This window comes from Copadichromis virginalis, linkage group LG19, assembly GCF_057382275.1.
Source record: "Copadichromis virginalis isolate Kocher_CV1m ecotype Utaka linkage group LG19, C_Virginalis_male_GT1.1, whole genome shotgun sequence".
NCBI classification, from domain to species: Eukaryota; Metazoa; Chordata; class Actinopteri; order Cichliformes; family Cichlidae; genus Copadichromis; species Copadichromis virginalis.
Genome location: NC_140636.1, coordinates 12,633,975 through 12,657,858, shown reverse-complemented (window position 1 = coordinate 12,657,858; position 23,884 = coordinate 12,633,975). Strand labels below are relative to the sequence as shown.

The following is a 23,884-nucleotide window of genomic DNA, read 5'->3' as shown; positions in this document are numbered from 1 at the left end:
TAAAGCTTACCTGTCAGCCACGTTGAAATGGTCACGCCTGAGGCCCGCTCTTTACTCAAACAGCACGGTAAAGAAGTGGTCCTTGACCACTTGGTTTTTAATGGGTTCCCGAAGTCCCGCGGGCGCCACTCGGGCTAACTGGACGCCGCCAGGCCTGACCGCGCATCTGTGATCAGGAGTCGATGCCACACGCTGAGCAACCGCGCTCCTAGGGATTACCGTCCCCGTCCTAAATAATTTAAATAAATTTAAAAGCACCACTGTCGATTCCACAGTTAAATTATCTGGTGCCCGAGTCCAACCCTGCTAATCAATGTGGGAATAAAATCCCCTATCCAAATGTCCTAATCTAATCTCGTTTCTTGGCTGACGTAACACATTCACACACATAACACACCAACTTCAAACAGACGTCACATCAACTTTGAAATTCACCCCAGCATTAATCACAATAAGCTTTCATCAAATATTCCCCAGACTCTACTTTTATTTATCACAAATTATTACAATAGGGTTTTACCATGGGTGTTTGTGTAACTATTGTCACTGAATAAAAGCCTGCTTGGGGACGCTGGATTTTTGGAGTTGTCTGGGATCATGTGAGGAGCTTGTAGCTCCAAGATCCTGATCCGACACTTCCCTTGCAAGTTTAAAACCGATCGAGCTCTGATCGTCTTGATTCGTTCATGGTGATAAATCTCTGAACTAGTGGAGCCTGCGAGTGCAGACCTAACAGTAGCGATAGTGTCTGTCTCCTGAATCCAAACTGGAAGCTGATTCCACAGAAGAGGGGCCTGAAAACTGGATTCTACCTGGTGCGCTGTGCTGATCATGCGTGTTCATATACGTGGCAACAGCAGACGTGCGTAGATCAACAATGGGTAATATGGAGTGCAGGAGAGAGTACGACCATGCAGCGTTAAAAGCGTGGAAGTACTTATATTACTTCAAGTGTTATTCTGTAAAAAGTGGCAAAAACATTAGCGTCCGTTGTACACTCTGCGAAAAATTACACTTCAAATCTGAACAAGCACCTAGCACGCTACCATGGGAACGGAAATTCACAGAGAAACCACCAGATCCCCCACTGATATGACCACCGGCCCCACTCCTGCTAAACAGGTGAAAATAGATTTTTTCACATAGTTTTTTTTTAAAAACTGTTGTATAGAATTACATTTTTGCTTGATGCGATTTCCCTAAAATTAAGAGATTAAAAATAATAAAACAATTTTTAAAAAGAGACTTTTCCATTTGACTGAATTTTTATATGATGGATTATGCATAAAAATAGAACTGGGCTGAAAGGTCTATTGCTTTATTAAGTATTCAGGTGTGTACCAAAAAGTAACTAAGTAATAAGTAAATAATTACTTTTGAAATTAAGTAATCAGTAATGTAACGGTATAACATTTTTTGAGAAGTAATCAGTAATAAGTAACTAATTACTTTTTTCCAAGTAACTTGAACAACACTGATCCACACACAAACACTAGAGAACAATCAGCCACCGCTTCTATTCTTACAAACGTCACAATTTGCAATAATAACAGTTTGAATGTTTTTATTCACATGAAAGTGTTTCTACATATGAATCATTAACAACTGTCAGATTTAATGTGATTTCTAAACAGAGAAAATCTCAGCTTTGTGTTTTGTGTTCGCATTAGACCTGATATAACAAAGAAAAGAAAGAAAGAAAGAAAAGATTTTTTTCTCATCAAAGTTTATAAATCAAGTGTACAGTTAGCTTTGATTTAGAAGCAGCGCAGTATGAAAGAGATGTTTCACAGAACATTTACCAGAGACAGACGCTGACTAATATGCATCTTTATTCTTTTCTAGTTGTGTTAGTGTTGCCATAACTCTGCGTAGGTTCTCTTCATTGTGATTGATTTCTGCAGCTGTTGTCTCAAAGTACTTATTCATGTACTCCTTGCCGGCTCCCACGAAAGTCTGTAGGTCATCCATTAAATCCAGCACTGGTGTAAGCAGTGATGTAAAACGTTTCACTGACTTCAAAAGTTCGTACAAAGGATCCATGAGACGTTTAACATCATCAAGGACAGCAGGAACATAGGCTTTGTCTAAATTATTTTCAGCCTGGAGGACAAAAATAAACCAAATTAATGTAACAAAATATACAAAAGTATGTAGTGTAAAGAGTGCAAACAGACTTTTGTATGATGGGAAATTGTTTTTTTGTTTTAGTTGTCATAGCAAAGCATGTTTTTCTGTTTGGAGTCTGTCAACATCCATGTCATTGACAGACTCACCTTCCTTCTTGCTGTTTCCTTTTGTAATTTTTCAACGTTTCCTTTCAGCTCCTCCTGCAAAACCAGAAAGAACGTCAACAAACATGCGTGCGAAACATGTAACTGGGACAAAATGAGCATTTTAAAAGTAAGGAGAAAAGCTTAACCAGTGATCGGACGGTCATGATTTAATGGTAAAGGTGGTTAATTAAAAGTTACATTCTTTATTAAAACAACAACAACAAAAAGAAAGTTAACAGTCAGTTTACCAGTTCGCCCTTGTTTATCAGTGAACTTGAAAGATGGAGCAGACACAGCAAAATCCTAACTAAGCCTTCGGTAGTTGTGACACCACTCATGGTCAACTGTGCCGCTGCCATCAAAGTTTCTGAAACACATGAGAAAGTATCAATAAGGATTTAAGGAAATAAAGATTTGTAAAGAAATGTACAAAGAGAACTTTCTAAGTTTAAGAGATGTTGCATGAAAATCTGCCTGCAATATGTTTTGAGTCAAAGCACCTCTTTCATTTGAATTCCAAAAAGTCACGTTCTGCTTACATGAAAATATCAGCTTCTTTTACATGAACTACTGTGACCTTGAAAGACCTTCCACAGTGAACAAAACGAAACAGAGACTATATTCAGAATATGCATGTGTGTGCATGGATTTATACTAGCTGTCTGTGTATCCTAAATGCACAGACACTGTGGGTACATCAGGGAGTGCATCTGAGATCAGATATAAGATAAGATAAGATAAGAATAACTCGTTATTGTCATTGCACATTCATATTTGGTACAATAGTACAATGGAATTGGAAACTGTCCCACATCGGCACTAAACACAACTAAACACAACACAACATGTAGTGGATTTTTAAAAAGTGAAAATAAAAAAAGGATGAATTAATAAATGACACAATGAATGTTTATTGCACATAAAACTAAAACTAAAACCTCTGGAAAAGGCTGCTGCTGCTGCCATCGCTTGTAAAAGTGGACCAAGTGCTCAGCTTGAGAAAAAGTTGAGAAAACAGAGAAATTTGGAACAATAGATTTTTAAAAATGCTGCAAATGCTTTATATACAAAGTGACTCAACCCACAGGGAACACAGTCAGATGTGAGTCGCCCTTTCACTTTTGTTTTCAACAAAGTGTTTCTGTCCAGGGTGTACCCCGCCTCTCACCCTATGATAGCTGGGATAGGCTCCAGCGCCCCCGCGACCCTGAACAGGATAAGCTGAAGCGAATGGATGGATGGATGGTGTCATGGCTACTGAACGGACCCACGCGCAGACAGTTCTTTCAACGAAACAAAAAGGGGATTTATTTACAATAGGGATCACCTTAGTGCAAAATATATGTACAGTGAGTTGGGAGGGGGTCCAGGGCTCCAGGGAGAGAAGGGGGGGAAATCCACACGCTTCCTCTTCCACTCAGTCACCGCCACCGTTCCTCCGCACACACGCACTCCTCTTCAGCTGCACTCGCTCCAACACTCCACACACTGCCCCACTTGGACAGGTCCGGTGATTCGGTCCAGAATCTACAGACAGAAGGTCAAGGTTAGTTCCACAACATAAAACACGTGTAAGCGATCCTTCTTTGAATATGCCGCGAGCACGAACTCAGGTGGTTCGACGTTCCAGCGGTGAGCTGCTCTGTGCCACTGCCTTAAATAGCAGCTGGGGAAATCAGCCGGATCAGCCGCAGGTGGACACCATCCACAGGGGTGCGTGGGCCAAGAGTGAGAGCCCGTAATGAGCTCCACCCAGGCAGAGAGGAGGAGGAGAGACAAAAAAAACCAAAACTAACAACAACAAAACCTGTAGCGAGCGTGGGCCAACCAGAGAGACATGGGGACCGTGACAGATGGTTTCTGTTTGTCTAGTCTGCTTTATAGGAATAGAAGCCCATCAGCTATTGTTATGACATACCATGACAAAACACGCTTTTCTTTCAGTTTGACACTTCATAAAACGTGTCATAAGTGGATTGTGAATTATGTTATATATTTTTATTAGTGTTTAAGAAGTGTCCTGATTTCGTATTTGAGGTAAGAGACAAACGACTGGAGGTCCATTGTGCGTCAAAACAATGATTTTATTAAAGCACACACGTGTGTGGGAAAGATGAGCTCTGCAAAACATCAGCCTCGATCTCCCCAGAACAGTAAACGAGCAGTCATATATATAACATAGTCGATGACAAGCATCATGCGTCAAAGCAGATAAGAAACATGCATCAGTTCCAGTAATTCCGACCTTGGACATATTCTAAAAAAGAACAGTTCCTTCCTCTGTTCCTCCGCCACCGCCAGATGCTTCCTGTTATTTCACTTACTGCACTTCACTTATTTGTGGAACTAAACTGTCACGTATGCAGGTAAAACAACTTTGCAGTTTCGAGCAAAACAAGTCTATATACTGTGTATGTGTGTTCAGGCAGACTATGTGTCTTGACCTCAGTGCATGACCTCACTCGACAAACAAAGACATCTTAGAAGTATACTTCCTGACTCCGTTCGAGTCATCTGTTACTAGGCAAACTCCAATGCAGCAGGCTGCTGAACACACACAGGCCTCTATTCTGTTTACAGGTTATATGTAGTGTATTGTATTGTAAGCATGTATGCAATTCTTTCATGGCTCCAGGTCACCTTAACTTCCTATTGATCGGCCAGACGTCGCGCTGACCGAAGCTTCAGCCCATTAATTAACTTGACCGAGCTTCAACTCTTTAATTAGCACAAAATGCAATATGGATAACATGGTTACAGTTGCACCTGCAATGAAAGATTATTATGTAATTATGCTCACACCTGAAATACAAACTTTAATGTAACATCAACAGTTTCAATAAATGCTCTAATGAAATGATAATGATAAATGATACGTAATGCAACAGTAATGATAATGTTATGAATAGTAACAGTAAAATAATATTCTAATCTCTACACTCCTCCTCTTTGGCAGAAGAGGTTTGTTTTCTTTTGGTACAGTATGACTCAACTTGCTATACTAGTTACATACTTGTAATTCTTTCAGTTTAAGGGAAGAAAGAAAATAATATATACTAGGCTTTTATAAAGCATGTCTGCTATATTCAAATGATAGAAGATTCTTTTAAAAAGTACACACAGAGCAGTTAGTGTGATATGATTTATTTTAACTTTATTTATTTAGGGCCAGCCCTCATTGTTGTTGTTGAGAATTCAAGTTAAATAGAATGTGTCCTTATAGTATGTCCAATAAATCTCTACTGAATTAATCCTAGAATAAAATCTAGAATCAAGCACACAAACAGATGATTCTCTGAGCGTTCAAGACAATCTTTCACACATTCTTCTTCATCTAGTTGCTCTGATGTGAGACTTTGTGAAAAAAGACTTGCTGGACTGTTTGTGTGGCTCGTTGGTCTAGGGGTATGATTCTCACTTTGGGTGTGAGAGGTCCCGGGTTCAAATCCTGGACGAGCCCACGTGTTGTCTATAGAGCCTCTCAGCTGCCACATGCTGTTTAGGCTCCATTTGAAAGAATCTCTGCAGCTGCACACATGTTCCCATAGTCCCTCATACAGGGACAGCTAACAGATCTGATATGAAGGATGTTGTTGGCCTTGTTCTTATTGTTTACCATTTAAATTCTCCAAAAAGTTTTTCTAAGGTAATTATTTGTTATTCAAGATAACACAGAGTTTTATTTTAGATTAAATAAGAGAATTCAATTCAAACTTGTACACAGAACTACTACAATACACAGTTATGTATCATATATTATAAATGTGTAACTCTCTCACACGACTTTAACAATATGCATGTGGAAGAACGCACATCAGTTTTACTGATACACAAAAGGGCCAAAAATAAACATCAGTACTTCAGTACCACAAAGGAATCTCTTTCAGTGCATTATGCACACATGTAACTTATGTACCAAGTGAAATAAAATATTACAGATGAAAATTATGTGATGATTTTAACTGCAAAATTCAGATTTTAGGGTCAAAATGTGACTTAATTTGTGGTGTAAGGTTTCTGGTTATGAAGCTTGACGCTGTCATGCTCATCTGTATGACTATATGCTCATGCCACTGTGTTGATTGCAGGTGGGTGCATGCTCCATGTTGCAGGGTTTTTCTTCAGGTACTCTTTTTTTGTCCGCCATGATCTAAACACATGCACCTCATTGGAAGCTCTAAATAACCCACCTAAATTGGTTCTTAATTTAAAATTAAAAGTGATCATCTGAAAATTAGACGAAAGCTTATTTGTGACAATCTAAGAAACATGTAATTGAAGCTGCTCCTCTTTGCTGTGGGCAGGTTTGAGAGCTGCCACCTGGGCTTCGCTGGAGGGCAGCAGGAGCAGCCTCAGCACCTCACTCCTCCTCCGCCTGCAAGCACACCTCTGCTGTGACCTGGAAAATGCCTAAGGAAGCTTTTCCCTTTTCACTTTGGGTGTAAGCGGTCCTGGGTTCAAATCCCTGATGAGCCTGTTTGGTTTTTGGGGCTTTGCTGTTGAACTGTTCATGCAAGTCCTGGGAAACTGTAATTTGCTATTTTCAGATGTCATAAAAACTCCCTCAAAAGCCTTCAGCTGATCCAAAATGCTGGAGCGAGAGTACTGGCAGGGCCTAGAAAGAGAGAGCATAACGTTCAAGACTCAAGATTTTTTATTTGTCACATGCATAGTCATTAAATTACAAAACAAACAGTGAAATGTCTCCTGAACTGCTCCTTTGACTGTACAAAAAAAGACATTATATACAATAAGTAAATAGATTTTAAAAGTCTGGAAATTTTAAATCAAAAATCTGAAAATGTACTTTGTGCAAATGGAGTGTTAAAGTGTCTTGTGCCATATTAGCACAGCAACGTATTGACAGAGCTGTGCAAGTAAACAAGTGACCAGAGTAATATAAACAGAGTAATTCAACTGAGTGACCAGAGAAGTGTAAACAGTAATGCGACCAGGGTAGTGTGAACAGATTGATATAAGGTCCTGTTTCAGTCACTTATTGATGCTATGAGGGGAGTGGGGGCGTGTTCTGGTTTAGGACTCGTACGGCCTGAGGAGAGAAGCTCCTCCTCGAGTGTCTGTTTTGGCCCCGATGGTGTGGAACCTTCTGCCTGATTGCAGAAGTCGAAACATTTTGTTACTGGGATGGGACCAGTCCTTTAATATCTGAGATGCTCTGGACCAACATCTCCTGGTGTAAATGTCCTGTAGGGACGTTATATTTGTGGATCATACTGTATTTGCATTTGTAACGCAGCAGCGTTCTGACGCACGGATCACTCTGCTTCTCAATCCTGGACACAGTTATTCCCACACCAGGAAGTGATGTTCTGTGTGAGGATGCTCTCCACAGCGCCTGAATAGAAAGTTCTGAGGACCACTGGAAAAACCTGCTAACTTCCTGAGTTGTCGGAGACGGTACAGGCGCTTGCCTAGCCTTTTTGGACTGGACGTGAATGTGAGCAGACCATTTCAGGAATGAGGAGATGTGAACACCGAGAAAGACAATGAAGCAGAAACTGCTAAAAGTGGGATTCAAACCCACACCTCCAGGGGAGAGTGAGCACTAAACACAGCACCTTAGACCACTCAGCCATCCTGAAACAGATCGAGCTGAACTGATTTTCTGATAAATCCAGAATCCAGTTTAAAATCCTTCCCTTCACATAAAAAGTCTTGAATGAACCTTTGGTCTAACTGCTCTTCACACCTGACTGGTAACAAGATGGCGCTGCTGTGTGTGGTTGCTCGTCTGTCACTCAGAAGTTTGTTTCTGTTTCTATTATTTCTGACCTGTGTCATTCACCAAACAAAGTCTCTGCTGAGGTATAATCGCCAGACATGATGATCACCTTTTATTGAAAAGGTCGGCACCACCAGGCCTCTTATCACAGCTCCTGACTCTGACCCCTGTGTTACTGTCTTGATTAAGGAATACACCTGTTTACTCGGGGATGTGCCAACTTGCACTACGGTGCTAGAGCATGATATTGATGTCCAGGGAGCTAAACCTATTAAGCAGCATCCTTATCGAGCCAGCCCCCATAAGCGCTTGCTCATGAAACAGGAGGCTGACTATCTGCTGCAACATGGCTTAGCGAAGCCCAGTCAAAGCCCCTGGAGCTCGCCTTGTATAGTGGAATCTAAGCCAGATGGCTCGCCCCGTTTTATTACAGACTTCCGGAAGGTGAACTCTGTGACTGTGGCTGACTCACATCCTCTCCCAAGAGTTGAGGATTGTGTGGACAGTATTGGACTGCTCAGTATGTCACTAAATTAGATCTTCTTAATGGTTACTGGCAGGTCCCTTTAACTGAACGTGCCTCTAACATCTCTGCCTTTGTTACACCTGATGATTTTCTACAATACGCAGTCATGGCTTTCAGCATGTGTAACGCTCCTGCCACCTTCCAGAGGCTGGTAAATAAAGTCCTCCGTGGCCTGTCCAACTGCAGTGCCTACGTAGATGATCTAGTAATTTATACTGAAACATGGCAAGATCATTTGGAAACGTTACACCAGGTATTTCACCGTTTGGCTCAAGCTACTCTAACTCTCAACTTAGCTAAGTGTGAGTTTGCCAAAGCTATAGTGATGTACTTAGGCAGGGAGGTGGGACGTGGACAGGTCCGGCCCATAGATGCCAAAGTGGCAGTGATTAAAGAGTTTCCCACACCTACCACCAGGCGTGAGTTGCGTAGGTTTCTAGGGACGGTGGGCTACTACAGAAACCTTTGTAAAAATTTCTCCTCAGTAGTCAAGCCATTGACTGACCTACTCAGCCCAAAAGTTGAGTTTATATGGTCAAGTGAGTGTCAAGATGCTTTTGAGAGTGCGAAAGTCCTCCTCTGCCACACTCCTGTGTTAGCTGCACCTGATTTGACACGACCATTCAAACTGGAGGTTGATGCCAGTGCTGTCGGGGCTGGGGCAGTGCTGTTGCAAGAAGACTTGCAGGGTTTGAACCACCCCGTTTGTTACTTTTCCCGCAAGTTCAATAAAAATCAGTTAAACTACTCCACCATTGAAAAGGAGACCCTGACTTTGTTGTTGGCTCTTCAGCACTTTCACGTATACCTGGGGTCCAGCATGTTACCTCTTGTTGTGTACACCGACCACAACCCACTTGTGTTCCTTACTCGCATGTTTAATCATAACCAGCGCCTTATGCGCTGGGCTCTGTTGTTGCAGGAATACAACTTAAGTATTCACCATAAGAAGGGGTCTGAAAATGTTTTAGCTGATGGTCTGTCCCGCTTGTAAACATGTTTTGCTGTGTTTGTTCTTTGTTTTTGTTCACACTCTTTAATGTCTGCTTCTGCCCAACATAGGTGGTACTTTAAGGGGAGGGGTGGCCCCGCCTTCCTCTATGGAAATCAAAGTGTTCCAGGACTCACGGGGGATTGGCTGGCCCGGACCTATGCCCGCCCCACCTTCATTCAGGTCAGAGCGTGCCAGACCACTCACACCATTGGCTGCTGAGGGAGCCTTGAGTACGACAGACCAATGACACAGCTGCCTGCAATCACCTGAGAAGATAAAAGGCTGAGGATTCTTCATTCGTGGAGGGACTTGTTGATTTGAACAGACTGTGGAGACGGTCCCTCCTGCCTTTGCACTGCTGCCATGTGAGCCTTTGTTTTGAGTTGCCTCCTGTGAGATGTTTAGATGAGTAGTGTTCTACTGGTGTTATTGGTGTTACTGGAGTTGTTATGTTTGTTTAAAATCACTCTATTGCCTAGTGAGTTGTTTCACTAACGGTTTTCAGTTGTGTTAATAAACCTTATGTTTTTCTTTTTATCTAACCCCCTAGTCTCTGGGCTCGTTTATGTTACGTCCGCTGTCGCCTAGCAGAGCCGGGTCGTAACACAGAGCATAAACTAACACGTCACTTGGAGATAACTGTAGATTTTTCCTTCATGGTTTCAAATGTAAGCTGGCTGATTTGGTTCATTTTTGTTTTAAACTGAGCAAACCTGGTCTTCTCCTGAGGACTGCTGCAGGTATCATGCGAGCATGTTAATTTATTAAAAAAACCAACAGCAAAAACCCCCAAAATAGAATGAAACTCATTTCAGGAGACAAATAGCACTGATAGAGACATTTTTTTTGTACAGATGACGGGCAAACGGAAAGTTTCTAAAGAGTCGTGCACACACAAGCAGACTACTACAACATGCTACTTAGTTAGGAGAGTTTGGGAATGACAACCAAGCGGAACAAAATTAGACCCAAACATTGTCATCGAAACAAAAACACAAAAAGCTGAGGGGAGGGAATAGAGAGGAGGAAAGCTGAGCTGGCAGCGGGGTTGCTGGAGGAAGGCTGCGCCGCCTCGCCAGCTTAGATCTGCAGGGAGATTTTTACGTTGTGAGGAGAAGGGAATGTTTTTGAAGGGTGCAGAAGCTGCACGTTTGACTGTGGTGTGAGAGGAGCGTGTGTGTCTGTGTGTGTGTACCTTATCGTTCCTGCTTGCAGAGGATTAAAAGCGTACAGCCAGTCGTTCATGTCGTTCTCGTTGGTGGCCTGCAGGAGGATGCCTCCATGTTTTGTGCACACTGCAAATGTGTTGGGCGTCTGAAAAGAAAACATCACATTATATTCATATTCATTCAAATGATAAATCCCAGTCCATTTGCCATTTCATCAATCAACGTGCACCAACACAATTTGAATGAATTCTCATTAAAAGACAAACGTGTTACATCCAGCCTTTCTCTATCCTGCCTCAAACCTTAAGCATGGCCTGCTGGTCTTCGCTGTATTCCACCTGTGCTGTGGAGAGGTTGAGGACGCCTCGCTCCACGGGGTCCTGGTCGCTGTTGTAGATGAAGTCGTAGGGCCGGCGAACAACCACAAAATGCTTCCCCCATGAGTTAGAGCGAGGCTCCACGAAGCTTAGAAAACCCTTCTTGGACACAACAGATCTGAAAAGAAGAGATTTTATTCATTTATTTATTTTTTAAGAGAGCGCTTGTTTTTCTGAGGAAGAAGCAGAGTTGGTTTGTTTCCAGCTGAAATCATCCAGGCTCAGGAATTTGAATCGATCCACATCATTTCTGCTTGAACTAGAGAACATGAGTGTCGACTTACATTTGGTCTGTGAGACACATGTCATAGTGACAGTATTTGGGTTAATATGGCATTACTCACCCTGGTCGCATTTCTTCACCTTATATTATTTCTCACCTTGCAGTCACTGATGCTGTTCACCAGCTGCTTGTATTCAGTATTGAAGGTGTGTGTCAGAAGGCGCAGGCACTACAACACAACAGGAACAAGACCGATCAGCTCCGAGCAGAGAAGGAAGAAGGCAGCAACAAGAACGCCCACTAAGCCCACGTTTTTCTCACCTTGGTGGCCAGCTCCTTCTCACGCTTTCAAAGGTGGTGCTGGAGATCTGCGAGGAGACGGAGGTGGACGTGGACAGAGTGCCGGAGCTCACGCTGGGGGACAGACTCACTCAGGGACTTGGTGGTGGGAGCTGTTCCCACGGGAGCCGCCTCTCCCAGAAGGTGACGGGTCTTTTCCACCTGGACGAAAGATGGGGGCGAATGTGAGGTGGGGAGAAGAGGGGAGGTTAGTCATGTAAAGTCTGTACTCTAAGAAAAAACTTTTTAGAATAGCACTTTGGTCTTTGAGCTGAAAAGTCATTTTTCCCTCTACGATATTAAACAGATTTATTTCTTTATGAATCTTTCAAGGCCCCACCTCCTGCAGCTGCTCCATCTTCTCCAGCTCCCACTGGTGCTCTAGGATGAGGCTATCTCCTCTGGGCCTCCAGCCGGCCAGGTTCTCCTCTCCACGCACATAAGCCACTGATGTGTCCAGGACCTTCCTCCTCCTCCTCTGCATCCCTGCTCAGGACATGAGCCCTCATTAGGATGAAGCTCTCCACAGAATTATGATAAAACAGCTGCCGTTCTTTAAACATGTTTCATGGCCGCTCACCTGGGCTTCCAGTGTCAGACATCTTACACAAGCTCAGCTCGTAGATCCCAGTCACTCGGTTGCTATAATGAAGCAGAAGTTTTGAACAAGGAAACTTTGTAACGAAATGCCAACGACCGCCTGTCTGTTTTCAGGGCTGTATTTGAAGCCATGCTCCAATCAGGCAAAGTTTTAAGTGTTGCACATTTCGATGGGTTTCTTTCAGCTGACATAGTTTCCATTTGGGTCATGTGGTGTTAGATACCCCAGCGTGTGGTCATAGGGTGAAGAGCCCGGACGATTAGTGGGATTTTAGGTGTGGTGTAAAAATGACGCTGCAACTTTAAAAACGTTGTTGCTTTAAGGATTAACGTACAACCATACTTGGGCTGAGTTTGACACTGGTTCTCTTCAGTAATTAAAATAGCTTTAACACATGATAAGATCAAATGTCAGCTACACTGTGACAGTCGAGGGGCCACACTCAGATATATTTATTCGCTTGTTCTCTTTGTGTGATAAGAGTTTCCATCTGAATTTAACCCCTGTGTGGGGCTGATCTTTCATTTCATTTTATTTCAAGCTCAGATTCTTTGCCTTTGGCACATTTTCTGTGACGAGACTTCAAACCATTCCCACCGTCCTTATTAATCAACATGGTGAAGTGATTCTTCGCAAGGTGATGGGATAGGAAGAGTTTCAGAAAATGAGGCCTTTTGTCTTTATTGGAGAGGTCAGTGCAGACAGGACGGATGGGGGGGAAGGCGAGGGGGGAATGACACACAGGAAACGGTGTTGGTCAGACCCAAAGACAGGCGTGGGCAGTGAGGACTCTCACCTTCAGACTCACTGTCTAATCAGTCTGACAGTGAGTCTGAAGACAGAGCAACCCAACACACGTTACTATGTTCATCATCATCATCATTGTTTATTTATATAGCACTTTAAAAACACACAAGGCTGACCAAACTGCTGAACAATAGAAACATAATAGATACCATAAGAATAATAAATACGATACAATAATAAACATAGCGAAAAACAATAAAATACAAGTCAGTCAACCACTGAGTCAAAAGCCAGTGAATAAAAATGCTTTTTCAATCTGGATTTAAAAACCAGCACTGATGTCGATTGCCTAATGTGAAGAGGAAGATTATTCCAAAGCTTAGGAGCCACGATAGAGAACGCTCGGTCTCCTCTCAGTTTCAGCCGTGATTTGGGGACTGAGAGCAACAGCTGCTCAGCTGACCGGAGCGAACGAGTGGGGACATAGGGCTTCAGCAGGTGCCAGACCATTTAAAGATTTAAAAACCAATAAAAGAACTTGAAAATGAATCCTAAATTCAATTGGAAGCCAGTGCAGGGAGGCCAAGAGTGATGTTATCACTAAGCAGGACATTAAATCAAATTAATGAGACACCAAAACAAGAGCTGGAGCCCAAGACAGCCATGAAGTCACAGTGTACACAAATACACAAGAAACACAGAAACCAGCTGGGTGGATGTGGCTCGGGAACCTTCTGTTACCTTGAACATCGGTGTTTTGAACGCTGGCTGCTCCAGTCTGCTTGTATTTGTCCAAGATTTCCCCTCATATCTTGGTTATGGTTATTTTTTCTTTTATTAAACTGATCACACTCCTGTTCATGAATAGAAAAAAACCCCATCAGTGTATTTTCACTTAAACAAGCAGCTGTTTTTTTTGCATTAAAGTTATATAAAAATGTAACAGTGCAAATTCCTCGCTGACAGTTTAACCAAAAGGCATTTCCAGTGGAAAGTAGCCGACATATCCTCAGCATAACCATGTATAATATCCACAAAACCTGAGAAGGTTGGAGAGAAGGTAGGCGAACTCTGCTGGGATCTGCGTTTAACAAAGTGTCTAAAGACGAAACAAAGAAATCTTTCTGTAAATGTTCAGATGCACAGACTGGACTGAAAAAGAGTGAAAAAGCAGCTAACGTCCAAAAATAAGAAAACTTTGAAAGAACTCCAAAAAAACCTGGAGAACTTTTGCTCAAAAAACAGTTTTGTTTTTTTTAAATTACAAGGCAATCTGACAAAATGTCATCAAATGAGACTCAAGACTTCTGCAGGTCTCTGCCATGACTCAATTTTTTTTTCTTAACGGCAGAAACAATTGTTCCTTTTTTACTTTGTTTCTATTTTCTCTTCTTGTTTTTATCTGTTGAACAACAAACAACATTCATGCTGATTCACATAATATCCTGTCTCTACTCTCTGGGATTTCCTCGTAGCTCTTTGATGCAAAGAACATCCATCAAACGCTCCAGCTTGTGCTCAACATCATCGTGAACGGTGAAGGTACTCTGACGAGAAAATACTCAGTCGACCTTTTGGTTGATTTGTTAAAGAACCCCAAAATAGCTGATTACCTAACAAGGTATGCAGATAATTCACAGCTCTTTTCCTGAATAGCTGCTTTAAAACTCTGCTGAAAGCCTTTGTCCATTTCCAGGTATCCCCACTTCTCGGCATGTGTGTCTCAAGTGTTAGGACTGCTGCATTGGAAAGACCCAGACCCTGCAGCCAAGGTGAGAGACGACAAATATGATAACCCACACCAGCTGTGCTTAACTCTGTAAGTTCCCAGTATTCCCTGAAACCATCACGTGTGACACAGTTTACATCAGACGTGATGCAGCTGACGTCAACACTGACCTTCTTGTGGTAACAGAGACTTAAAAAAATAATAATAAAGCAACAAAGTGGGTCGCTCTTTGACAGTAAATTCCAGTGCGGTCCGCTCCAATCTCCTCAGGCGGACTCTCTTCTAGGCTCTCCTGACTGTTCCCTTTACATGTTGATGATGTGTCTTGTAAATCTGGATCCCTTTCCAGCAGGACGCTCCTCTTTTTCAGACAGTACCTCAGCTGCTCTCTCTCCTGACAGTCAGCTGTCCACCTCTGCATGGCCAGTCGAGCCAGCGCCGGCATTTGAGGCAGAGCTCGGAGCAGAGCGGGCAGCCAGGCTGAGCACGGAGCAGAGGTTGAAGGTCGCAAACTGACATCCACGTCTTCCAGAGAGCCCAGACCTCCTGCTGCAAACAGACTGCACCAACCGTTGTCTCCCACCAAGCTGTTGTAGGACAGATCCAGTGCACGGAGTGAGGAGAGACAGCCCCGTCTGCACACGGCAGCTGCACAGAGGAAGAGGACCCATTGATAACTGATCACTTTATGCCTGTTCACTTTACTGTTTTGTTCACAATGTTTCTGATGGAGACAAAAATAACACCGAATAGTTTCATTGTTTTGTTTTATACGACAGCTACAGATGCTGGCAGCATGAAATAAATGAAAGAAATATCAATTTCCTTCAGGCTTTACTTGTCTTAATATACATTTATGCAGCCTAATGATCCACTACAGACCAAAAAAGAAAAAGTATAATGTCATTGTGTGTTAGTTACCCAGATGTTGCATGTCATCAGTGGTGAGCTCGCAGCTGCAAAGACGGAGCTCGCTGACGACTGATGGCTGCAGAGCATCCAGCAGGAGCGCCAAGTGACCGCCAACCACTTTACACCAGGAAATATCCACCGTGCGCAGATAGGACACCGCCAGGGCTGATGCATAAACACAAAGTTTTCACCATTTCAGGCTAGAGGGTGGAAGAGGTATTCAGGGAGAATGACTTGAAGGAAAACTTCTATAAATAAACAAGTGTGTGTGTGTGTGTGTGTGTGTGTGTGTGTGTGTGTGTGTGTGTGTGTGTGTGTGTGTGTTACCCAGAGCAGTGAAGGACTCGTTGCTCATGTAGCAGCTGTTGAATGGCAGCCTCCTCATTTGTGTCGCAGGGAGGGCGGAGACCAGCAGGTGGACCACACCTCCCACTTCCTTATTGGATGACACATCAAGCTCGGTCAGTGCAGTGAGAGAGGGCAGCACCTGGACTGAAAAACAACGAGTCACATGACTGCTGCAGCGAGCATGCGATTAGTGTCCGGCGTGTGAGATTGGTAGCAACTGACTCAGAGCCTCTAGATCATCTCGCGTGAGGCAACACAGGTGGAGGTCGAGTCTCTCCAGGTGTGTGACGTGAGCCAGGTGAAAGGTGAGGCGGCTCAGTCCACCAGCTAGAAGCAGCTTTACAGTATATTAATCAGAACAATGCTGCTCTCTAATGTATCTTGGTAAAGTGCAGAAAAATCTAATGTTTTATATGATACAGTGTGATTTCAGTAACATATCATAATGGAGGCTTCAGCAAGTACTTACGAAGGAAATCTTTCCTCTGCTCTTCAGTTAGTTCATCAAATACCTCCCAAAACATCTGTATGGTGGGGTGGCGGTCATGATATCTCCAACCATAACTTGTGTTCTGAAAACAGTGAAAATGACTGTTATAATCATAGAGTTTGTAAGGTCAGGCATACACTATGTTGCCAAAAGTATTCCCTAACACATCCAAATCATTCAATTAATGTGTTCCAATCACTTCCATGGACACAGGTGTATTAAATCAAGCACCTAGGCATGCAGACTACTTCTACAAACATGTGTGAAAGGACGAGTCGCTCTCAGGAACTGAATGAATTCCACCATGGTAATGTGATAGGATGCACCAGTGCAACAAGTCCAGTCATGAAATTTCCTCGCTATTAAATATTCCATAGTCAGCTGTTAGTGATATTATAACAAAGTGGAAGTAATTGGAAATGACAGCGAGTCAGCTGATGCTAAGGCTCATAGTGCACTTAAGTCACCAATATCTGCAGTCTGCTGTTGTTACAGATGTCCAAACTTCATTGGTTTCCATGGCTGAGCAGCTGCATCCCAGCCTTACACTGACAAACACAATGCAAAGCGTCAGATGGAGTGATTTAAGCATCTCAACACTGGACTCTAAAGCAGTGGAGATGTGTTTACTGGAGTGACAAATCACACTTCTCTGACTGGCAATCCGATGGATGTGTCAGGGTTTGGTGGTTGCCAGAAGTACTTGTCTGACTGCACTGTGCCAAGTGTAAAGTGTGGGCATGTGTGCACATGGCTGGGCACCAGTGCACAATACAAGGTCCATAAAGACATGGATGAGTGAGTTTGGTGTAGAAGAACTGGACTAGCCTGCACAGAGTCCTGACCTCAACCTGATAGAACATCTTTGGGATGAATTAGAGCAGCAACTGTGAGCCAGGCCTTCTCCTCCAACGTCAGTGTCTGACACCACAAATGCACCTCTGGAAGAATAGTCAAAAAATTCCCATAAACACACCTAAACCTTGTGGAAAGCTTTCCCAGAAGAGTGGAAGCAGTTATAGCTGCGAAGGGTGGGCTGACTATTATATTATACTATCATACAAAAGTCTGGATTAAGACTGAGATGTGACACAAGTTCATATTTGTGTTAAAGCAGCCGACTGAATGCTTTTGACAGTATGCAGTACACAGTTATTGTGCTACAGGACAGCTGTGAAACTACAGCCTGTGTCTGTTTGGCTGACTGTACCTGTTTGAACTTTTCCCAGTCATGCACGTCCTGGCCGACCAGCACTCCCTGCAGCTCCTCTGGTCGAAAAGCGCTATATAAATGCAATCCATCATTATTATTATTATTATTATTATTATTATTATTATTATTAAGAGCAGTGGGTTGGGTGATCTCAACTATGTGTAACGTGACTGTGAAATATGAAGATTTACAGGTTGAACAAACATACACTGGCCTACAAATGTTTCCTCCTGTGACAAATGTCAATGCACTGTATGAAAATATATACTATATAAATATATGGAAATGTCGCATGATTTGAGAATGAAGTTACAAAAATGTCTGATAACCTTTGTTGCTCACTTTTACCCATCATTTTGAAATAAAATATCATTGTAGAGGATGAAGATGTTTTATCTAATCCAAAGACTGATATGATGCTTCTGTTGTCTTCACAAATTTAATGTGACAAATAAAAACACGTGCAAAGTCCAGACCTTAACTTGACTGTGGTGGAACCTTAAAAGATGTGTGAGTCATCGGGACCACGAGACAAAAACTGCATCCTGTAACTCAACCAGGGTTGCTCTCATGGTCACTAATACAGCAAGTCATTTGGTAAAGGTTAGAAAATAGGGGAAAAAAACCTTTAGTGCTTAGTGGCTGGGACTAGTTTGGGGCACCAACAAAGGGATAGTTTAGTGCAAACTATAATTTCTCCCCATTAGTTTTAACCAATCAGATAAACACAAATTCTCATATAAAACTTTGGGCCAACCAAGAACTGTACAGGGAGTGCAGAATCATTAGACAAATGAGTATTTTGTCCACATCATCCTCTTCATGCATGTTGTCTTACTCCAAGCTGTATAGGCTCGAAAGCCTACTACCAATTAAGCATATTAGGTGATGTGCATCTCTGTAATGAGAAGGGGTGTGGTCTAATGACATCAACACCCTATATCAGGTGTGCATAATTATTAGGCAACGTCCTTTCCTTTGGCAAAATGGGTCAAAAGAAGGACTTGACAGGCACAGAAAAGTCAAAAATAGTGAGATATCTTGCAGAGGGATGCAGCAGTCTCAAAATTGCAAAGCTTCTGAAGCGTGATCATCGAACAATCAAGCGTTTCATTCAAAATAGTCAACAGGGTCGCAAGAAGCGTGTGGAAAAACCAAGGCGCAAAATAACTGCCCATGAACTGAGAAAAGTCAAGCGTGCAGCTGCCAAGATGCCACTTGCCACCAGTTTGGCCATATTTCAGAGCTGCAACATCACTGGAGTGCCCAAAAGCACAAGGTGTGCAATACTCAGAGACATGGCCAAGGTAAGAAAGGCTGAAAGACGACCACCACTGAACAAGACACACAAGCTGAAACGTCAAGACTGGGCCAAGAAATATCTCAAGACTGGTTTTTCTAAGGTTTTATGGACTGATGAAATGAGAGTGAGTCTTGATGGGCCAGATGGATGGGCCCGTGGCTGGATTGGTAAAGGGCAGAGAGCTCCAGTCCGACTCAGACGCCAGCAAGGTGGAGGTGGAGTACTGGTTTGGGCTGGTATCATCAAAGATGAGCTTGTGGGGCCTTTTCGGGTTGAGGATGGAGTCAAGCTCAACTCCCAGTCCTACTGCCAGTTTCTGGAAGACACCTTCTTCAAGCAGTGGTACAGGAAGAAGTCTGCATCCTTCAAGAAAAACATGATTTTCATGCAGGACAATGCTCCATCACACGCGTCCAAGTACTCCACAGCGTGGCTGGCAAGAAAGGGTATAAAAGAAGAAAAACTAATGACACGGCCACCTTGTTCACCTGATCTGAACCCCATTGAGAACCTGTGGTCCATCATCAAATGTGAGATTTACAAGGAGGGAAAACAGTACAACTCTCTGAACAGTGTCTGGGAGGCTGTGGTTGCTGCTGCACGCAATGTTGACGGTGAACAGATCAAAACACTGACAGAATCCATGGATGGCAGGCTTTTGAGTGTCCTTGCAAAGAAAGGTGGCTATATTGGTCGCTGATTTGTTTTTGTTTTGTTTTTAAATGTCAGAAATGTATATTTGTGAATGTGGAGATGTTATATTGGTTTCACTGGTAAAAATAAATAATTGAAATGGGTATATATTTGTTTTTTGTTAAGTTGCCTAATAATTATGCACAGTAATAGTCACCTGCACACACATATCCCCCTAAAATAGCTAAAACTAAAAACTACTTCCAAAAACATTCAGCTTTGATATTAATGAGTTTTTTGGGTTCATTGAGAACATGGTTGTTGTTCAATAATAAAATTATTCCTCAGAAATACAACTTGCCTAATAATTCTGCACTCCCTGTACATGCCTGTGTTATTTTTTTTAAGGTACATCCCTGTGCTCCTCCTCCTCTGTTCATATTTGGTAAATGGGAGAGGTAGTTCTTGGAAATAAAGTAAATAACATACATCAGGTTTGTTCAGTTGAGCTCTTGGTGTCATTTGAATGTTATCTTTGAAAGCACAGACATGGAATGGGAAGAAATATGTGAGTCTATTTTTTTTTATAACAGTGTTATCCCATTATACAGTGGATATGAATTATTATTATTATTATTATTGTAAAGAATTTATTTGACATCTTTTTGTATTTCGTTAACAGGCAAGACGGTCCTTGTGTCTGCAGGTACGCCATGACATTAACCACAGCATAATTTTGAAATGAAAATCTTTAATATATGTTTTTTGGGGTTTTTTTAGGAGCTGGTGGAACTGTGATTCTGACTCCTGCCATTCTGGCTTCACTGGGGTTCACTTCAGCTGGAATAGCAGCAGGCTCCATCGCTGCCAAACTGATGTCATATTTAGCAATCGCTAGTGGAGGTGGAGTTGTAGCAGGAGGTCTTGTAGCAACCTTGCAGTCCTGGGGTAAACTGAATAATTTACTATATATTATCTCTCTCTCTCTCTCTAAAAGCTTTGCTCATGTTGAATAAGCTAATAGAGCTAATAGTGTCTAACATGATTTCACTGTAGGTGCAGCAGGTATGTCATGGGCTGCCACTGCATTATTTGGCGGTGTTGGTGGAGCAGCGGCTTGGGTGCTCTCAACTGTGTGTAACGTGACTGTGGTTTATGAAGATTAACACGTAAAAAAACACAAACTGACCTACAAATGTTTTCTCCTGTGACAAATTTTAATCGCCTGGATGAAACGTTATTCTTATGTGTGAATGTCGAACACTGAGATTAAAGCATATTTTGAGAATTAAGTTACAAAAATGGTTCATAAAAATTTCATTCAGATTTTATCCATCATTAAAAACAAAAACAAAAAACAACTGATATGGTGCCTTTATTCTCTTCATTAATTCAATGTGAAAATTAAAAGTCATGCAAAAATAAGTGTTTCCTTGCTTTTATTGTAAACAACTTAATGTAAAGCACAGTAACAATACCATATGTTTCTATAGTCCATAAATCTATCACTCTTACAGAGCCACAACTCTGACGGGAGACTATGTAGGACAGGGGTGTCAAACTCCAGTCCTTGAGGGCCGGTGTCCTGAAACTTTTCCATGTGTCCCTGATGCAACACACCTGAATATAACTGACTGTATGCTCAAGTAAATTTGACTAAAATTGACTTACTGTTTCCCCAACCTCTGAGAGTATCATAGGTGTTGGCTGGACGTAGTGAAAATCTATCAGCATTTTGGAAACTGTTACACAAGACAGCTGAAAGAAAATGCCACAAACAAATCAACAAAACAGATGTTCAGTAATCTTTCATTGTTATCTTGGTCTCCTGGTGATGATGATAATCTGTGAGGTGACATTAAAATGGCCAGTCTTCATTTTAACTGTAAACTGAAAGAGAGAGAAAAACTAAAGAGATGCCAGTTATGTTCAGTTCTCACTGCACCCTTAAACCTGCCTTATCAGTATTCCATCTTTAAAGCTGTTTCGTCCTTGTATTGATGGCTAATAGTACAATTAGTTGCAATAATGCTTTAATACAATATTATAACTGAGATCACCTAAAGTTTAAAACTTTGTATTGTTGTAATAATTAGTTTAAAGTAAGACAATGAGGTAATAAACATTGCAAATGTTTAAATGATTTTTATTGAAGCTAATATAATTTTCTAAAGTGTTTGCAAAAACTGGTGGGAAAAAACTTTAGCAGAATAACAAGACTTCCAGTTGTGCCTAATAAATAGATATCACTTCAGTCCTGCTGATATCATAGTGTACTGTATTATTATCATCATAAGAACGCATAGCATACATTTTCACTGCTATACAGATGACACCCAACTTTATCTATCCATGAAGCCAGATAACACACATAAACATAAAGGCCTGGATGGCCTCTAATTTTCTGCTTTTAAATTTAGCTTTAGGCAGTCCTTGCCAAAGTGGGTTAAAACCTCTTGATGCATGCTCAATCATTCAGGTAAGTAAATCCCCAAAAGTTGGTTGTGTTCATCTGGACGTAGCGTTTTGTGGGAGAAACGTTTCATCACTCATCCAAGTAACTTCTTCAGTCTCAGCTGACTGCAGGTTTCCCCAATCTTATAAACAGTACATTTGCATGATGACTGAAACCAGCACCACTGAAGGAACAATGGGCTGAGAGGTCAGTTCCTTCATCATGATTATGCAAATTCTCATGGCCATTGATCAACAACCATTGATCAAAGCCCACTGATCATTGGCCATGAGTACCATTGACAGAGAGTTGAGGAATGGCTGCAATCACAGTATTGTAAGATGTTGAAAGATGTACTCTTAGGCCCTCGTGAGAATTTGCCTTGAGGGCATCTTCTTTCTTACTTCAAAACAAGTTCTCTACTTTTAATTTGTCAAGGCAGGTTAGTTTGAGTGACCTGTTTTTTCTTTTGTTGTATGTTCTGTTTGCTTAAGAGGAAATTCCTTCTTGCATTAGAGCAGTGGGTTGGGTGATCTCAACTATGTGTAACGTGACTGTGAAATATGAAGATTTACACGTTGAACAAACATACACTGGCCAACAAATGTTTCCTCCAGTGACAAATCTCAATATGCTGTATGAAAATATTAGTGATGGGATTTCCGGCTCTTATTAGAGAACCGGCTCTTTTGGCTCCCAACCGGCTCTTCAGGTTGTTTTGTTGCTTTAATTAATTTATTATTAACAATAATATAAAATTATGCACAAAAGGAATTACTAATGTAAAAAAAAGTTGGTTTTATTTATATATGTTTATATATAAGTATATGTGGTGGTCCTTAGAGACAAAACACGTAGAACCTCCAAAACACATTTCTAGCATTAACTGAACTTCCAAACAGAGCTACCTAGATCACTTAAAAAATGTATTGGAAATCATCTTAGTCAGCATTGATCTTAAACAAGGTAAAATGCATCCTATACATAAGCAAATCAGTATCAACAATACAAAAGCAGGAATTAATATTTTCAAAAGAAGATGCCACCAAGGACCAGACAGTAACCAACCTATCCAGCCTTGTGGCAGATCTACTCCTGTCGTGCGATTCATTATGTATTTCTGCAAGTAAACAACTGAATGTCAAAAGTCGAACAAGAAGAATCATCATTCTCAAAAATCATATGTCACTACAATCCAACTGTATATAGACATATGTATTTAAACACATCAGTTGACTTTATTGTTTGTCCATGTGGCTCTCAGCTAGCTTCAAAGCTGCAGCCTGGTCAACACCCTTCTTTATGACTCCTATCAACCCCCCAAATCTTCTCACTGTAGGCATCCTGTGGGGGTTAGAGTCAACTGGTGAATAATCTGCATTTACAACTCTTCTCCTGTCCTGTTGTCACCACAGAAAAAGCTTTGTAAAGGAAATTGGATCAAGCTGTTTTGATCTTCTTGGCTCAAAACCTCAAGTGTTCATGATGTAAACGTAGACAAAAACCTTCTCTGTTTACATCCTTCTTGCAGAAGACAAAAGAATAGGTGATGTTGCCATGTTCCATGGTAAATCTCCAACTTGGACTAATCCATTGTCCTTCATACACATAGGCAATTGGCCTGTTTCCAGTTCGTTTAACTAAATAATGTCCTGCTACAAGTCATATTCATGAGTCATGAGCTTCCCTCCCTCCAAGACATCTACAGGAAGCGGTGCCTGAGGAAAGCGGGGAGGATCATCAAGGACTCCAGTCACCCCAGCCATAAACTGTTCAGACTGCTTCCATCAGGAAGGAGGTTCTGCA

General features: G+C 41.8%; 4 protein-coding genes and 1 non-coding gene across 10 annotated transcripts in view; 2 read left to right on the top strand and 3 right to left on the bottom strand.

Moving 5' to 3' along the window:
- The first annotated feature begins 5,664 nt into the window (after positions 1–5,664).
- On the top strand, positions 5,665–5,736 carry trnap-ugg (transfer RNA proline (anticodon UGG)). Its single transcript has one exon. It is a non-coding gene; the product is annotated as a tRNA-Pro (tRNA).
- Positions 5,737–6,577: 841 nt separating this feature from the next.
- The window catches only part of LOC146685644 (kinesin-like protein KIF1B), a 55,433-nt gene continuing 38,126 nt past the window's right edge, over positions 6,578–23,884 (bottom strand). The window contains exons 4-6 of the mRNA XM_085441575.1: positions 11,011–11,203; positions 10,735–10,853; positions 6,578–6,891 (exon numbers count right to left, since the gene is read on the bottom strand). Of these exons, the coding sequence (XP_085297701.1) occupies positions 6,687–6,891; positions 10,735–10,853; positions 11,011–11,203 (517 nt within the window). The 3' untranslated portion in view covers positions 6,578–6,686. The remainder of the gene's footprint in view (positions 6,892–10,734; positions 10,854–11,010; positions 11,204–23,884) is intronic.
- LOC146685653 (kinesin-like protein KIF1B) lies at positions 11,657–12,960 on the bottom strand. The gene is made up of 3 exons (XM_085442374.1): positions 12,228–12,960; positions 11,988–12,133; positions 11,657–11,809 (listed from the first exon to the last, which is right to left on the bottom strand). Exons 1-3 carry the CDS (start codon positions 12,247–12,249, stop codon positions 11,657–11,659), a joined length of 321 nt encoding a protein of 106 aa, XP_085298500.1. The 5' UTR covers positions 12,250–12,960.
- On the bottom strand, positions 13,119–17,408 carry LOC146685652 (leucine-rich repeat-containing protein 31-like). 6 transcript variants are annotated; one of them, XR_014916744.1, is made up of 7 exons: positions 17,320–17,408; positions 16,454–16,556; positions 16,207–16,311; positions 15,964–16,128; positions 15,646–15,801; positions 14,609–15,372; positions 13,119–13,849 (listed from the first exon to the last, which is right to left on the bottom strand). XR_014916744.1 is itself a non-coding variant. In XM_085441563.1 (7 exons), exons 1-6 carry the CDS (start codon positions 17,335–17,337, stop codon positions 14,915–14,917), a joined length of 1,005 nt encoding a protein of 334 aa, XP_085297689.1. In that variant the 5' UTR covers positions 17,338–17,408; the 3' UTR covers positions 13,119–14,756; positions 14,895–14,914. The 6 variants fall into 6 exon arrangements, 5 of the variants coding, with proteins under 5 accessions (XP_085297689.1, XP_085297688.1, XP_085297690.1 ...); XM_085441563.1 differs by having other exon boundaries at positions 13,119–14,756; positions 14,895–15,372; XM_085441562.1 differs by having other exon boundaries at positions 13,119–15,372.
- LOC146685651 (interferon alpha-inducible protein 27-like protein 1) lies at positions 20,110–21,048 on the top strand. Its single transcript, XM_085441581.1, has 4 exons — positions 20,110–20,191; positions 20,306–20,329; positions 20,404–20,571; positions 20,680–21,048. The coding sequence occupies exons 1-4, from the start codon at positions 20,173–20,175 to the stop codon at positions 20,787–20,789; spliced, it is 321 nt and encodes a 106-aa protein (XP_085297707.1). The 5' UTR covers positions 20,110–20,172; the 3' UTR covers positions 20,790–21,048.

What these genes read in the sequence shown, in the direction of transcription:
- LOC146685653 (XM_085442374.1), bottom strand. Translation starts at nt 12,249, where the DNA reads ATGTCTGACACTGGAAGCCCAG. An exon ending in GTCTGACACTGGAAGCCCAG is followed by an intron (nt 12,134 to 12,227) that starts GTGAGCGGCCAT and finishes TGTCCTGAGCAG; the next exon opens with GGATGCAGAGGAGGAGGAGG. An exon ending in AGATGGAGCAGCTGCAGGAG is followed by an intron (nt 11,810 to 11,987) that starts GTGGGGCCTTGA and finishes TCTTTCGTCCAG; the next exon opens with GTGGAAAAGACCCGTCACCT.
- LOC146685652 (XM_085441562.1), bottom strand. An exon ending in GCAGAGGAAAGATTTCCTTC is followed by an intron (nt 16,312 to 16,453) that starts GTAAGTACTTGC and finishes AGCTGCTTCTAG; the next exon opens with CTGGTGGACTGAGCCGCCTC. An exon ending in AGATGATCTAGAGGCTCTGA is followed by an intron (nt 16,129 to 16,206) that starts GTCAGTTGCTAC and finishes GTTGTTTTTCAG; the next exon opens with TCCAGGTGCTGCCCTCTCTC.
- LOC146685651 (XM_085441581.1), top strand. An exon ending in GACGGTCCTTGTGTCTGCAG is followed by an intron (nt 20,330 to 20,403) that starts GTACGCCATGAC and finishes GGGTTTTTTTAG; the next exon opens with GAGCTGGTGGAACTGTGATT. An exon ending in AGCAACCTTGCAGTCCTGGG is followed by an intron (nt 20,572 to 20,679) that starts GTAAACTGAATA and finishes ATTTCACTGTAG; the next exon opens with GTGCAGCAGGTATGTCATGG.